Raw genomic sequence first — 14,863 nt, forward strand, 5'->3', positions numbered from 1 at the left:
GAGAGTGGGCAATTTATTCTTCCGCGCACGATTTCATGATTATTCTATTGTTCATCATTAAAAAATCTCAAAACTGATTTGTTTCTGTGTGTCTCTCTCTATATGTAATGAATAAAAAAGAAATCTTGTAACTCTCAGAATAAATGAAAATTTGATAAAGATATATTATATCCCTTATCTGTTGTGTGTTCATGCATGGTGGTTTTATATCCATGGCGGCGCACGTTCTCCAATTTCCTCTCTCTTTCTTATTTCTTAAATTGAAGCATTCCCAATTCATCGTACCATTTTGTGCACTATAAATACCCCACCATTTCGCCTCTTCTTCTCCCCCTCTTCTCATCCAACAACAATGGGCACCACTTGGAGGTCTAATTTTGAAGATCCTTTCCCTTCTTCATGCCATCCTCCTCTCCATTTCAGGTAACTTTTTATTTTCATAACCATGTCTTTTAGTTCCACCATTGTTTCATGTGCATGTATAATGTTAATTTTGTGTAGAAGCTACAATTCTGGATTGGATTGGGCGCAGTGCAATTTTGGGTTGCAAGAGAGCGTTTTCGACGTTGTTCCTTTGTTTGAGAGCTGCCCGGTTGAGGATATTGAGCCCATTAACACCTACATATCAGGTGAGATGATGCAATAAAAAGAAAAAAATGTGACATTTATATTGTATTCTTGATGGGTAATCTGAAAGATTGAAACTTTATGTTTTGTAGAAGATGTTCTGCGTGGTTATGGAGATGGGGTTGGGATTTGGGGCGAAATGGAGGCTGGATTTGGGTTTCAGAAGCAGCCATTACTGCTGGAGGGATCAGGTGGATTATCAGAAAATGGAGAGAGATCAAAAGAGAGGGTTATGAGAGGGAGAAGAAAGTGCAGAGAAAGCAGCAATAATGGTAGTAGTTCATCAAAAATGTTGTCGAGAAAAACAATATCTCAATACTTCTACATGCCTATTACTCAGGCGGCCAAAGAGCTGAATGTGGGACTCACTCTCTTGAAGAAGAGATGTAGAGAATTGGGTATTAGAAGATGGCCTCATAGGAAGTTGATGAGCCTCCAAACCCTAATCAAGAATGTTAAGGCAAGTCATCTCTCATCTTTATTAATAATATTTTGTTTATAACATGGAAATTACTCGGCTCCTTAATTAAACTGACGATCAATCTTGTTCTTGCTACCATGAAATGTTTGATAACTAAGAGAGAAAAAAAACAGACTTTTTATGAAAATCAATGAGTTGTCATACTATGGACAAGATTTCTCCTTACTGTTAAGGAGTCAAGTATTTTAGTTTAAAATTGGATTAAATTACAATGTTGCGGGGAAGTGCAGGAACTTCGAGAGGGGGAGGAAGAGCGAAATGGAGTGAAGTTGAGGAATGTATTGGAGATATTAGAGGAAGAGAAGAAGGTGATGGAGGAGAGGCCAGACTTGCAGCTGGAGGACAACACTAAGAGGCTTAGACAAGCCTGTTTCAAGGCCAACTACAAAAAAAGGAAGCTCTCAGGTATGAGAATGACCAACAATGACTCCCAGTGTTTCTCCGGACCCGCTGCTGCGGCCCGAGGGATGTTCCGAGGTGAGGAGGAAGAGGATGAAGAAGAAGACGAGGACGAAGAAATGAAATATTTGTTGTCGGATTGCTCGTTTTCGTCGAGTAGCTGCTGTAGTATGATGATGTAATACAAAAACAAAAACGTTTTAAAAAGGGGTTTTGTAAGTCCAATATTTCTTCTTTTGTTCATTAGTGGTTTGTTGGATTTGCAATTCTAAACACAGCAGAGATAATGTAGGGTTACGTTATATAGAAGAAAAAGCAAATGACTTTGATACCACAGTTTCAAGAATATTGGAAGCTGTTCCATATTTCATATGGGTTTTATTTTTATTGCAATTGCGATGGCTGTGTGGATTAGTTACAGTAACGGCTGGATTAATTATAAAGCTACGATTGGGAAAATGGTGAAAAAGAACCATCTTTTTCCCTAAAAATACAACCTGTTTGTGGCATTTACATTATCTGCATATAGTTTTAGCGTTTGAAGTCTACTTCAGAATAACTTTATACTAAATGTAATTGTATAATACATATTCTTGGCAAGAACTCATTATTCAATTACTAGATTTCAATTAATTTTAATAAACTTCCATTTAAATAGGTTCAATGCTATACATTTCATTCCCATAAGTTTTTACTAATATACTACTAAAAATTCGAGTTCCAATACTATTGTTTTTTTAATAATATATGAAGATGGAAATTCGAGATCTTTTGATCACGTATAACTCAGTAGTTTAGGTTGACAATTTTCACTTGTGTTAATTATTCAATTTTAATCACTGTATTTTAACTTGTTAATTTCAATAATCTTTACCTTGATTAACCGTTTAAATATAACAGAAAGTAAAAATTTGACGAGCATAACCTTGACATGGTTATCTATGTTCAATACCTAAACAAACAAATAAATAAAGTAAATGTACGAAATTAAAAATATATATTTATGTGTCGCGATAATGCAGAATTAAATGTGTATAAAAAAAAAGATAATGCAGAATTAAATGAATATAGATGAAATATATTGCATCCGGCGGTTTCGAAGGAATACGAGCCACGGCGAGCGGAGAAAAGCAAAGATTTCGAAGGGTAGCGGTACCGCCATAGATGAAAGTTGTCTTCCGCCAATTTCTTCTCCGCCGTTCTCTGAATCCGCAGCATCATATTTCTCTTCCTCGCTTCGCCTCCACCGCTTCACTCCTTCACTCTCCCAAATCTCTGATTTCCTCCAAATTTCGTCAACATAACTCAACAACTCGCTTCTCAAATGCTCCAATCGAGAGAGAGCCTCTGATTTCTCTCATAAAATCATGCACCCACAAACCACAATTGCTCCAAATCCATGCCCACATTATCCGCACGTCCTCCATCAAAGATCCCATCATTGCCCTCCGCTTCTTGACTCGTGCCGCCACCGCGCCTTTTCGCGAATTGGACTATTCTCGACGATTTTTCTCCCAGCTAACAAACCCATCTGTTTCTCATTACAATGCAATGTTAAGAGCGTATTCTTTGAGCCGCTCACCTCAGGACGGATTGTACGTGTATAGAGATATGGAGAGGCAGGGAATTCGTGCCGATCCATTGTCGTCTTCCTTTGCCATTAAGTCCTGTATAAGGATATTTTCATTACTAAGTGGGGTTCAGATTCACGCGAGGATTTTTAGAAATGGGCATCAGTCGGATAGTCTTTTGCTCACCACTATGATGGACCTGTACTCTCATTGTGGCAAACTTGAGGAAGCATGCAAATTGTTCGACGAAATTCCTCAAAGAGACGTTGTTGCTTGGAACGTTCTGATTTCGTGTCTGACTCGCAATAAACGAACTAGAGATGCTTTGGGTTTATTTGAGATCATGCAGAGTCCAACATATCTCTGCCAACCTGATAAAGTAACTTGTTTGCTTCTCCTCCAAGCGTGTGCAGACTTGAATGCATTGGAATTCGGTGAAAGGATTCATAGTTATATTCAAGAGCGCGGTTATGATACTGAGAGCAATTTGTGTAATTCCCTGATATCTATGTATTCGCGTTGTGGGCGTGTGGATAAGGCATATGAAGTGTTTGACAAAATGCCAGAGAAAAATGTAGTTTCATGGAGTGCAATAATTTCCGGGTTATCAATGAATGGGCACGGGAGAGAAGCTATTGAAGCGTTTTGGGAGATGCAAAAGATGGGTATAGAGCCTGATGATCGTACTTTTACTGGAGTTCTTTCTGCTTGTAGCCACTGTGGTCTGGTCGATGAAGGCATGGCATTCTTTGATCGTATGAGAGAGTTCAAGATAGCTCCTAATGTCCATCACTATGGATGCATGGTTGATCTCTTGGGTCGTGCTGGAATGCTCGACCAAGCCTATCAGCTCGCAATGTCGATGGAGATGAACCCAGATGCGACGTTATGGAGGACCCTTCTTGGAGCTTGTAAAATTCACGGCCATGTAAACCTTGGGGAGCACATAATTGGACATTTGATTGAAGCCAAATCTCAAGAAGCAGGAGATTACGTTCTTTTGCTGAACATTTATTCCTCCGCTGGCAACTGGGACAAGGTAACTGAATTGAGGAAGTTTATGAAGGAGAATGGTATTTATACTACACCTAGCTGCACCACAATAGAACTGAATGGGGTGGTGCATGAGTTTGCTGTGGATGATGTTTCGCATCCGATGAAGGACGAGATTTATGAGCAGCTGGATGAGATCAACAAGCAGCTAAAGATTGCTGGCTATGAATCTGAAATATCATCTGAATTGCACAACTTGAAGGCAGAGGAAAAGGGGTATGCACTTTCTTGCCATAGCGAGAAACTGGCCATAGCTTTTGGGGTTCTTGCAACTCCGCCGGGAAGAACCATCAGAGTGGCTAATAACATTCGTACTTGTGTAGATTGTCATAACTTCGCAAAGTATGTCTCCAGTGTTTATAACAGAAAAGTGGTTGTTAGAGACCGAAGTCGGTTCCACCATTTCCGAGAGGGTCGGTGTTCCTGCAACGATTACTGGTAGCAGCAGATATGCTCTGGACACCATTGATTCTCAGGATATACACCAACCCACTAGGAAGAATTCCCCAAAGTGTGCAGCTTAAACTCATGGCCGTGGGACGTTTCTGAAGATGGGAGAGTTGTTCTGCTTTCACAGGCGAGAATATTATCACAACAGCAGCCGGAGAAAAGGTGGATGTCTAAGTACTTCTGATCATTTGCACTTTGCAAGTTAAATGGAAAAACAGCAGAAGTTACTTCCGCAAATGCAGTATGGGTTGGAATTTGAAGACGAGTGACGGCTGGATCTCTTCAAGTTATTAGATAATGCATCAATTAAAGGATTAGTTAATAAACGGAAAGAAAATTGCAAATTTCTTTCTTTCTTGATTTATTGACGATTTCTGTCCGTCCATTGCTGTCTTGAATTCCATGAAAACTGTTATAGGAATTGAGATTTTCTTGAATTCCAGGACAAATCTGTCTTTGCAGAATAGAAAATCTTGCATTAAAGCTTCTGTAAGAAATTGAGATGATGCTAAACAAGCAGCCCGAATCTCATATACAAGGAGAAAAATTTTTTGGCTGAAGTAAAAGTGAACTGTCTTTCTCTTGAAGAACTTAGCCAACAAACTGATTCTGTATAATTTTCGGATATTGACCCAAAAAAGGAAAAAAAAAATCAATCTTAGTGTCTTCTGATGAAGTGCACAGTCGTACCAACCATGTTATTACAAAATTTTCCATCACCAAGAACTCCTAATGAAACGATTACATTCTTTGGATAATCTACGGCAGCAGTAAATATCTTAAACAGCAGTTTTCCTTCATCAAACGGGGGAAACATGAAAACGTAGGAACTACTAAACAAAAAGAAAAGCCGCAAACCGATGCTTAGGATTCAATGCAACTCTCCGAGCATGTTCTTAAAAGTTAAAAAGCAAACTTCTAAGCAGCCACAGCTTGTTTCTGAGTAAAAGCAATGCCCTTCTCGATGCTTGCCTTCAGTTCTGGCTTTAGAGCTTCAAGAGCCTTCTGCTCGTACTCGGACAAACCCTCAAGATCAGATGTTACAAAGGCTTCAACTCCATTCCTGCCGAGCTTAATCCTCGATGCAAAGAAAGGAAGTTCAGTCAGATCAGACTGCACAAAAGAGCACTCGTAAACATCACTGTCTCCGTCCAAAGCACGAAGAGATGATTCGACAAATCTTGCAGCGGCATATGCCATTGAAAGGGTAGCAGATCCTGCGCCTGCCTTTGCTTCCACAACTTCGGTTCCCGCATTTTGAATCCTGTCAGTCAGTTCTTTAACTTCTTCATCTGTAAAGCTCACTGAAGGCCTTGTCTTTGATAAGAGAGGAAGAATGGTTATGCCCGCATGTCCCCCAATGACCGGGACATCGACATCAATCAGTTTAAGGTTCTTCCTTTCAGCAACGAAAGTGTTTGCCCGCACAACATCCAATGTAGTAACTCCAAAGAGCTTCTTTGGATCATACACACCCTTCCGCTTTAGAACTTCTGCTGCAATTGGCACAGTGGAGTTCACAGGGTTGCTAATGATATGGATGAAGGCATCGGGACAGTTATCAGCAACTGCCTCGACCAAACTCTTGACTATGCCAGCATTTATATTGAAGAGGTCGTCACGAGTCATACCGGGCTTTCTAGGAACCCCAGCGGGTATGACAACAACATCTACACCTTTTAAAGCATTGGCTAATTCAGAAGGTCCCGTGAAATCCTTAACTTTTGAGGGAGTGTTGCAGTGGCTAATATCAGCAGCGACACCCTTGACGTTTGCAATATCATAAAGGTTCAAGGCGGAAACCAGTGGAGACATCTTGATGAGAAGTGCCAGAGGCTGACCAATCCCTCCAGCAGCTCCAAGAACAGCAACTTTGTAAGAGGCTTGAGGTTGAAGATTTTTGCATACGTGCTGGTTCACTCTTTGGGCTGATGGAGCGAGATGACGCCATAGAGCGGCACTGCTCTGTTTCCCTAGGAAAGAAGACTCTGATTCACAACGTAGAGATGATGCTGCCTTGAGCCCACAGAAGCTCTTAAGAGTCTCTTGTGAATTGAACCTGAAGCTAGCAGACTTTGATTGGGAAAATGAGCTGAGTTTAGTATTAAGTGATGCAGTTGCTCCAACTGACAAAATAGTTGCTGATGTTGCTGCCATCTCTGACTCTGTTAAAGAAAGGGGAGGCGGGGGAAGCATAAGTCATTTTCATGATCTGGTGATTCTCCAACAATAAAAAACCATCAGCATTGCTTAACTTCCTAAGAACTACACTGAAGAATAGATATCTCAACTCTATAAGAAAACTATGACAACTACAACCAGCACTCCAGATGATATATAAAACAGATATTTGAAAACGTATTGAAAGTTGGTAATTTCACAAGTTAATAAACAAAGTTCAAATCAAAGGCAAAATTTATCAAATTTTATAAGCAAAATATGCAACAACCCTAGGAGTTATACATACCATTTATTTGTAATTCATCAGTCATCTTATAGCTATCAAACACAACAAATTAAGAAAAGTGCCTTGATTTTCCATGTAAAGTGTGGCCCAACTTCTATTGTTATCACTTAAAAAGAAAACAACAAACAAGGAATATGTAGCCCCAGAGGGGAAAAAGCACAAGCAAAATGAAAGTTCGCCAACGACCCATCTTTTCAGATCCACGAGTCTAAAAGGAAAAAAACTTTCACTCATCAATTCGCGTGAAATAGAAGATAACACGAATTCCTTATCGAAATCCCAGCTTCAAAATCAACCAAGGCAGGGAACCGCGCTCTCAGAAACAAATATATACAACCAAATTCTGCTAGAACATAAAACAACCAGATCCAGAGCATCCGAAATGAACATAAAACAAATCGATCTGCCAAAATCACACAGATTACGGATAAATTTGAAAGAAACAACCCAAACAAGCTAAATAACGAATCAACATTCAACCAAGCACCGAGTATTCAACTTTCCCGAGAAAGTGAAAGAAAAAACAGAACAGATGGTGAAATCGAACCTTGAGACGCTGGAAAATTCGAGCTGGTGATGGAAGAAGAAAGTGGGGGAGTGGAGATTTACGGGGCTTGAGACTAGAGGGTATTCGAAATGGGTATTACGGGTCGTAGGATTCTCCGCCTGAAAGCCACGGACTTGGCAGCGCTTTTTGAACAGCGAAGGTTTATATTACTTCCCTTTCTCTTTCTGTGTACCGAATACTCCGCCGCAATGCGAATCTTGGCCCTTTTTCAAGCGTTTCCATACCCAAATCTTAACCGTTACTTCCCTTCAACATTTCAACGGCCCTGATTCTTCTCTCCCTTCGGCCCCCTCTCCCTCTGTATACGAACGTATTAATAGAAATTAGATGGACCCAAACCAGTTCTACAGTTAATTGCTATACTTCTTCTCGTTCCCCTAAAAAGAAAGCTGTTTACTTTTTGATATAAATTTAAATCCCATAACCAGAATGCAATGAATGTACAGGAGTTTATTTAATATAGTTAAATTTACTTGGCCAATTAGTGATTCTAATATTGTATTATTAGAATAAAAGGGCTACTGTTTTATATTAGTAATTTGTCTGTTGAGACCATAGCAAATGAAATAAAAGTGAGTTATTTACACGCAATTGGATGCCCAATCATATAATTTTTTTTTAAACGTAGATGTGAAAGTATAAGCATATGAAAATTGGGATGTCACATCATACTTAGCTCAGGGAAAAAAACATCTGATCAATCTAATTAATTGGCCTTTCGAGACCATTAAAGGGTGTGTTATAGCTGCCTGATTGATTACATAGTCTAATAGGAAATATAACACCATTGCAAAATATAGTTAAAGGAATTGCACATTCCCAAACAAATAACAACAAAACAGTGGTCTCTTTCATTGTCTAACTCAAATTTGAGCTTAAAATGGCTGAGAAAAGGAGAGGAAATCAACCCCCACAAAGTGAAGCGAAGATGATTACTTAACATTAAAAAACATCCCATCTACAAAATCTATGATTGAATATGTGGATGCAAAGTAAACTAAGATTCCTTTTTTAACAGAGGATTGATGATTAAGTTGAAAGTTGTGTTGTTCTTCTCATGAACTAATTTTTTCCATCTCCCTCCTGAGAGCATTGGCCCTGACCAAGCTCCCAATGGTGTTGACAGCCAATTTCAAGTCCTCCAATGGATTCCCAGGCACCACTTTCTTGTACAAGTAGCTGTCGAATGTCATCTTCTGCACATACTCGTCGGCGCACATCTCCACAAAAGCTTCCCTCGCCGGATTCGACCTGTAGAACACCTTCTGCAGCACATCCAGAACCTTGTAAGTCGGCCAGTAAGTCTTGTCCCACTTCTCCAAGTACTTCCTCAGGTCCGATTCCTCCACCATTCTCTTCCCGTTCTCCGATCCCTCCACGATCGCCTCCGCGCACATTCGCCCGCTCTTCGCCGCGAAGTAGATGCCCTCGCCGGAACATTTCGTCACGTACCCGGCAGCGTCGCCCACCAGTGCCACTCTCCCGGCCAGCCGTCGTGGTCGGGGGTGCTCCGGGATTGGATGTGCTTCTACTCGGATGATCTTGCCGCCGAGGATCTTGTCCTTGGCCCGGTTTCGTGTTGCTATTTGAAACTTCTTGATGTCGGCCTTGTGAGTCACCGTGCCGGTGCCGACGGCGACGTGGTCGCATTTCGGGAACACCCACCCGTAGAAGTCCGGCGAAACGTCGTCCCCGACGTACATCTCCGCAAGATTCTCGTAATACACCATTTTGTCATCAGGGATTTTGATTCTCTCCTGAAATTCCCAAAACCCCCAATTCTTAATTTCAGCAACACAAGCCCCTTAAATTAAACCCTAAATCCCAAAATCAATTTCCATAAAGAGTACCTGAAATGCGATTGCGTAATCGTAATCGCCGGCGTCGATGGCCTTGGCGACACGAGAATTGGCTCCGTCGGCGCCGATCACCGCGTCGACCTCCAATGTCATCTTCTCTCCGACGCCTCCTTTCTTCCCGTCGTACGCAGTGTAATGCAGGACATACGGTGCGTTTCTTTCCTTCGGAAGATCCAATTTCATGACTAAACCGTTAATCACATTCGCCCCATTCTCCGCGGCTCGATTCCGGAGATACGCGTCCAGGACCTCGCGCCGTACCATCCCAATGTATTCGTGCGGTTTTAGGGTTCTGCCGATGTCGACGGCGACGTTCGACGGAGAAATCATCTTCATCTTCGTGACGCGGCGGTCGATTAGGTCCAACGGGAGATCGAACTCACCGACCATACACAGCGGAATCGCACCACCACAGGGCTTGCAGTTGTCGAGCTTGCGCTCAAATAGGAAAGTCTCGACGCCGCCCTTAGCGAGAGTTTCGGCGGCCGATCCTCCGGCGGGGCCGCCCCCCACCACCGCGACTCTGAGGTTGCGGCCGGAGATCTTAGGGCTAGTTTTAGCAGCAGCGACATAAAATCGGCGCCGATAATGGAGGTTCGGGGCGGCCTTCGTTAGTGTAACGAAATGGGGCTTCTCCGGCGAGGATTGGCGCAGACCGGTGAAGGATTTGAGGGCAACGGAAGCCATTTCGTGGAGCGGTGGAGGGTGGAGGAGCAATGGCTGTGAGTGTTCGCTCAGATGGTGATTTTTATATATTTAATGGATATGGTTTTGAGATATGAGTGGGTGTTGGCCGTTGGATGTAGAGAATGGACGGTGGATGTTAGAAATGGATAATAGAGCTGGATTTTTAGGATACCATTTTTTTTTGTATTCTTCTTTATAATTCTAATTAGTAATGATCGACTGGTATTGCACCACGTTACCACCACTATTCAGATTGAGTGTCTAGTTCTTCTGCCGGAGCAAATGCAGCCAATTAATTAATGCCAACTCAGCTATATACGTACACGGGCTGTTGCCTCCCGTAGAAAAACAACAAAACAAAATTGTTTCAGAAAGTTGACAACTTTTATCGCTAAAATGTATAGTTTTAGGAAAGTTTTATCTAAACTTTTAAGTTTGTTTAATTGAATGAACCTTATAAACCAATAATATCTCAACAAAACACTAGGCTTTAATTTATCTTTTTTCAAAGGTAGATATTGGGAGATTTTTTCTTTTGAAAATTTGAGAGAGGTTTTTGGTTGAATAGCTATTAAGTATTAATTTTTACCCACTTTTTTAATATCCATAAGTATATAACACCGAATGACTCTCACTATTCCTCTGTTAATTTTTTAGATTTTCCTCCCTTCTCCCCTTTCTCTCCCTCCCTCTCTATATATTTTGTTTTTCTCTCATTTTCCCTTGATCCATTCTTTCTTTTCTCTTCTTCTCTTTTTTCATTCTTCTCTCCTTCTCTCTTCATGCTACTATGAGTTCTTTTTTTTCTGTCATCATCTCTTCTCTTTTTGTTCTTCTCTCTCTTCTCTAATTACTATTTTTCTATTTCTTTTTTTCTATCTTTTTTTAATCGGCAGTCTCTATAATTCTAGTGACCTCCAACAATCACCCGATGCATGCATCAAAGTCGAAGATAAGAAGGCTCATGAGAGAGGAGAGAGAGGGAGAGCTAGAAAGACGATTGATTTCCTAAATCATTGAATTCATTTTGAATAAATGTTTATCCCAAACAAATCTAGAGATAGATATTTTTTTATTAAAAATTTGAAAATTGGGAGGGGAGGAAATAGAATCTCAATCTCCTTAATTTTAATCTTGGTATTAAATTTAATCCAAATTTGTTTCCTTAAATCTCTCCTTTAATCTTTGATAGTTTTAATTATGATTGAATTTAAAATTTAATTACAAAAATAAAAATCTTGGAGAGAGAGCGAGAGAGGGAGAGACAGAGGGAACGAGAGATAGCAAGAGAGTCGTTAAGGATCCCACATTGAGGATCCCAAGAGACGTTTATAATAGACATGAGCTACTCTCCCATTGTCAATTGTTTTTTAGATGAAACTCATAAATATTAATATGGTATCAGAGCCCGAAACTCAAACAAGCAACCGGTCTAAAAAAATTCGAACTAGACTCCCGCGGGTACCCAACCCTGCCACGAGGATGGAGATGGCCCTACCCATCCTACTCCGTTGCCATCCCTAACTGCTTTAGATATTTTTACATTTTTGAAATTAGTGGTGAATATAATATACGTCTACTTAAATAATTATAGTCTTCTTGATCAAGGAAAAAGTTAAATCGTTTTAGTAGATTTAAAGATAAAAATTGAATTTTTCTACAAAAGTTCTTACTAGCATTCATAGGAGTCTCAAAAGTAGATATTATTGATTGACAATGTTGAATATCCGTAATTCTTTTTTTTGGTCGGTAACTTTTTAAAAGTTTAAATTTCATCTTTTATTATAAATTTTTTCAACAAAATGATTATTATTACTAAATGTTATAAAGAAAACTAATGTAGGGATTTAAAAATTATATTTATTTAGCAACCTTTATAACGTGTTCATCCTCTTCATTTCAATAAAGCAATTAATTATATCCGGTGAAATGAATAAGTTTTCAATTTATGAAGTCCTACCTTTAATTTTGAAATAGGTAAATACGAAATATAAATAGATGTGGCATGGATTAAAATTGAAAGGAAAGATACTTGAGAACAAGAAGATTTTTATGGAGGTATTTGGGGCGCGGTTAGATATCGATAGTCTAAGGTAAATTTGGGAGTATTTTAATGTATGAGGTTGAAAAGTCTGTACTTTAGAGGTAGGAATGTGTAGCCTAAGTAGCTTGTATTTGAGGTAAATTGTATGTTTTTCCATATCCTAGTTTTAAAAGTAGCAATTTATGGATAACTTAGATTTTCCGATTTTTCAAACAAAGCATCAATATGCAGTTCCAACATAATACAAACAAAAGAAAAAGGGGAAAGACATCCTAACGAAATACTAATCGGCGGTAGACGTTAGAAATATGTAACCCAGGTTTGAGTTTTCTTCCTCTCTTTGTGAACTGTTTCGTTTTCTCAATATAATTTCAAAGACAAGAACATAAAATTTCCCGACCATATCTCCATCTCCAAAAATTTCTACGCAACTTTATTAAGTTCAATATCACCCATTTGAATTAAGTGCTAACTTAAAGTTATTTTGGTGTATAAGTGATGGATCAGCATCTCCACTATTCCTTTCGTTTGTGTTTCTAGGAATTTGCTTGAATTCTTATGCCCGTAGTTTAAGCAACCTCGAGTAGGTCACCACCTCATTGCAGCAAGTTACAAACCCATATTATATATATTACTATTACCCACCATCTGCCCACCAAACCATCACAATTTGCAAAATTTCCACATAAAAAATTTGACCAAAAAACCGTTGCAGCTAAAGCAAGGTAGCTATAAGTAGGTTTGAATCTCCAATTGTTTGTTTATCAACCTAACACATCCTTTCTTCTCTTAAATCCTCCCAATTAATCAACATGTCCATCCTCAAACATGAAATTCTCTGCATCACTCTGTTTCCTCACATTGCCATTGGCCTTCTTGGCCGCCATTACAGGGTGCCAATGCAAGATGGTGCAGTTCATTTTCGGCGACTCTCTTTCCGATGTTGGAAACAATAGGTACTCCTGTTAAACTACAGTTCAATTCGAAATCTTGAACAAATTTAATCTTTTTATCCATACTTTTATCAGATACCTCTCGAGAAGCCTAGCTAATGCAAATTTGCCCTGGTACGGCATTGATTTTGGCAACGGATTGCCCAATGGAAGATTCAGCAATGGTCGAACTGTTGCTGACATAATAGGTACTCATATTCCTTCAATCCATCAGTTTAAGTTTTTGAGTTGAGTGGTAGTTTTTTCGTCCTTTGACATGAATGTTAACTTATGGGTGTGATCTTGTTTGTTCAGGAGATGAAATGGGTCTCCCCAGACCACCGGCTTTTCTGGATCCATCGTTGACTGAGGATGTAATTCTGGAAAATGGGGTGAATTATGCTTCTGGTGGTGGAGGGATCTTGAATGAAACTGGAGGCTACTTTGTGAGTTTCATCAAAAAAAAAAAAAAAAAAACAGAACCAATCTTTTGATTAGGCTTCCTCTGATCTTCCCATATTATCTATTTTGCAGATTCAGAGGTTTCCTCTGTACAAGCAGATTCAGCTATTTCAAGGAACACAAGAACTGATGAAAGCCAGACTTGGCAAAGAAAAAGCCAACGAGTTCTTCCAAGAGGCTCGATATGTGGTCGCCTTGGGAAGCAACGACTTCATCAACAATTACCTCATGCCCGTGTACTCTGACTCCTGGAAGTACAACGACCAAACTTTCGTCACCTATTTGATGGAAACCCTTCGCGATCAACTCAAGGTACGTCGCAAAATTTATGAAATTTTCGCTATTTGGTGAGTCTTGTGCTAATTTTTTTACGGTTTGTTTACAGTTATTATACAGTTTGGGGGCAAGGCAGCTGATGGTGTTTGGGCTGGGGCCAATGGGCTGCATTCCTCTGCAGAGGGTGCTGAGTTCTTCCGGTGAGTGCCAGGACAGAACCAACAATCTGGCCCTCAGCTTCAACAAGGCCACCAGTAATCTTCTTGATGGCCTCTCCTCCAGACTTCCCAACGCCACCTACAAATTTGGGGATGCTTATGACGTTGTGGCCGACGTCATCAGCAACCCTTCTAAATACGGTAATTTAGTTAAGCTTGAAAGTTCAAGGATCAAAATGAGATTTAAATCTTAAATTAAATATGATGGAAGGGAATGTTGCAGGGTTTAGTAACTCGGATTCGCCATGCTGCTCATTCGGGAGGATTCGACCTGCTCTTACGTGTGTTCCTGCATCAGTGTTGTGCAAAGACAGAAGCAAATATGTGTTTTGGGATGAGTACCATCCATCAGACAGGGCTAACGAGTTGATCGCCAATGAACTCATTAAGAAATTCGGGTTTGAGAGAGTCGATCAAACCAAATCTCCATCTGCTTCTCCGTCTCCGGCCCCAGAAACCGATCCGGATTCGGGCCCGGCTCCGGCTGTGGATCCATCTCCGACTCCTTCCATCTCCCCATCTCCACACTGACTTCAATTTCATTTTTTGAATCCTTCTTCTTCTCTTGGGAAGTATTCATAAACTTATGTATGCATTTTTCTTTATGTTCTGTTGCAATACAGAGTGATTTCTGTGATTTTGTTTCCTTCCTAAATAATTAACAATGGCAAATATTTGGTGCTTGCTATGCTTGGCCAGATTAGAAACTTTTTTTTTTTTTTACGGGAAAAAAAGGAAAATAAAACAAGAAAGTTTCTTTATTTTTTTT

At 40.0% G+C, this 14,863-nt stretch overlaps 5 protein-coding genes across 6 annotated transcripts; 3 read left to right on the top strand and 2 right to left on the bottom strand.

The window, feature by feature from the left end:
- The first annotated feature begins 352 nt into the window (after positions 1-352).
- LOC111006951 (protein RKD1-like) lies at positions 353-1,689 on the top strand. The gene is made up of 4 exons (XM_022279063.1): positions 353-423; positions 505-629; positions 720-1,087; positions 1,339-1,689. The coding sequence occupies exons 1-4, from the start codon at positions 353-355 to the stop codon at positions 1,687-1,689; spliced, it is 915 nt and encodes a 304-aa protein (XP_022134755.1).
- An 856-nt stretch (positions 1,690-2,545) lies between these two features.
- Positions 2,546-4,960, top strand: LOC111007242 (Pentatricopeptide repeat (PPR) superfamily protein). Its single transcript, XM_022279536.2, has one exon. It carries the CDS (start codon positions 2,672-2,674, stop codon positions 4,571-4,573), a length of 1,902 nt encoding a protein of 633 aa, XP_022135228.1. The 5' UTR covers positions 2,546-2,671; the 3' UTR covers positions 4,574-4,960.
- Positions 4,961-5,247: 287 nt separating this feature from the next.
- On the bottom strand, positions 5,248-7,911 carry MDH (malate dehydrogenase). Of its 2 annotated transcripts, none has more exons than XM_088126184.1 (2): positions 7,596-7,911; positions 5,248-6,793 (listed from the first exon to the last, which is right to left on the bottom strand). In XM_088126184.1, exon 2 carries the CDS (start codon positions 6,775-6,777, stop codon positions 5,500-5,502), a length of 1,278 nt encoding a protein of 425 aa, XP_087982310.1. In that variant the 5' UTR covers positions 6,778-6,793; positions 7,596-7,911; the 3' UTR covers positions 5,248-5,499. The 2 variants fall into 2 exon arrangements, with proteins under 2 accessions (XP_087982310.1, XP_022135229.1); XM_022279537.2 differs by having other exon boundaries at positions 5,248-6,746; positions 7,596-7,907.
- Positions 7,912-8,444: 533 nt separating this feature from the next.
- LOC111007196 (Pyridine nucleotide-disulfide oxidoreductase family protein) lies at positions 8,445-10,209 on the bottom strand. The gene is made up of 2 exons (XM_088126183.1): positions 9,467-10,209; positions 8,445-9,373 (listed from the first exon to the last, which is right to left on the bottom strand). Exons 1-2 carry the CDS (start codon positions 10,160-10,162, stop codon positions 8,672-8,674), a joined length of 1,398 nt encoding a protein of 465 aa, XP_087982309.1. The 5' UTR covers positions 10,163-10,209; the 3' UTR covers positions 8,445-8,671.
- Positions 10,210-12,912: 2,703 nt separating this feature from the next.
- On the top strand, positions 12,913-14,731 carry LOC111007276 (GDSL-like Lipase/Acylhydrolase superfamily protein). Its single transcript, XM_088125652.1, has 6 exons — positions 12,913-13,162; positions 13,235-13,347; positions 13,454-13,584; positions 13,673-13,912; positions 13,986-14,235; positions 14,318-14,731. The coding sequence occupies exons 1-6, from the start codon at positions 13,035-13,037 to the stop codon at positions 14,623-14,625; spliced, it is 1,170 nt and encodes a 389-aa protein (XP_087981778.1). The 5' UTR covers positions 12,913-13,034; the 3' UTR covers positions 14,626-14,731.
- The last annotated feature ends 132 nt before the right edge of the window (positions 14,732-14,863 follow it).

Source organism: Momordica charantia (genome assembly GCF_013281855.1).
Source record: "Momordica charantia cultivar OHB3-1 chromosome 6 unlocalized genomic scaffold, Mcharantia_2.0 BLBB01000006.1, whole genome shotgun sequence".
NCBI lineage: Eukaryota > Viridiplantae > Streptophyta > Magnoliopsida > Cucurbitales > Cucurbitaceae > Momordica > Momordica charantia.

What these genes read in the sequence shown, in the direction of transcription:
- LOC111006951 (XM_022279063.1), top strand. Translation starts at nt 353, where the DNA reads ATGGGCACCACTTGGAGGTCTAATTTTGAAGATCCTTTCCCTTCTTCA. An exon ending in CATCCTCCTCTCCATTTCAG is followed by an intron (nt 424 to 504) that starts GTAACTTTTTAT and finishes TTTGTGTAGAAG; the next exon opens with CTACAATTCTGGATTGGATT. An exon ending in CATTAACACCTACATATCAG is followed by an intron (nt 630 to 719) that starts GTGAGATGATGC and finishes TATGTTTTGTAG; the next exon opens with AAGATGTTCTGCGTGGTTAT.
- LOC111007242 (XM_022279536.2), top strand. Translation starts at nt 2,672, where the DNA reads ATGAAAGTTGTCTTCCGCCAATTTCTTCTCCGCCGTTCTCTGAATCCG.
- MDH (XM_088126184.1), bottom strand. Translation starts at nt 6,777, where the DNA reads ATGCTTCCCCCGCCTCCCCTTTCTTTAACAGAGTCAGAGATGGCAGCA.
- LOC111007196 (XM_088126183.1), bottom strand. Translation starts at nt 10,162, where the DNA reads ATGGCTTCCGTTGCCCTCAAATCCTTCACCGGTCTGCGCCAATCCTCG. An exon ending in ATTACGCAATCGCATTTCAG is followed by an intron (nt 9,374 to 9,466) that starts GTACTCTTTATG and finishes TGGGAATTTCAG; the next exon opens with GAGAGAATCAAAATCCCTGA.
- LOC111007276 (XM_088125652.1), top strand. Translation starts at nt 13,035, where the DNA reads ATGAAATTCTCTGCATCACTCTGTTTCCTCACATTGCCATTGGCCTTC. An exon ending in TCCGATGTTGGAAACAATAG is followed by an intron (nt 13,163 to 13,234) that starts GTACTCCTGTTA and finishes TACTTTTATCAG; the next exon opens with ATACCTCTCGAGAAGCCTAG. An exon ending in ATGAAACTGGAGGCTACTTT is followed by an intron (nt 13,585 to 13,672) that starts GTGAGTTTCATC and finishes TCTATTTTGCAG; the next exon opens with ATTCAGAGGTTTCCTCTGTA.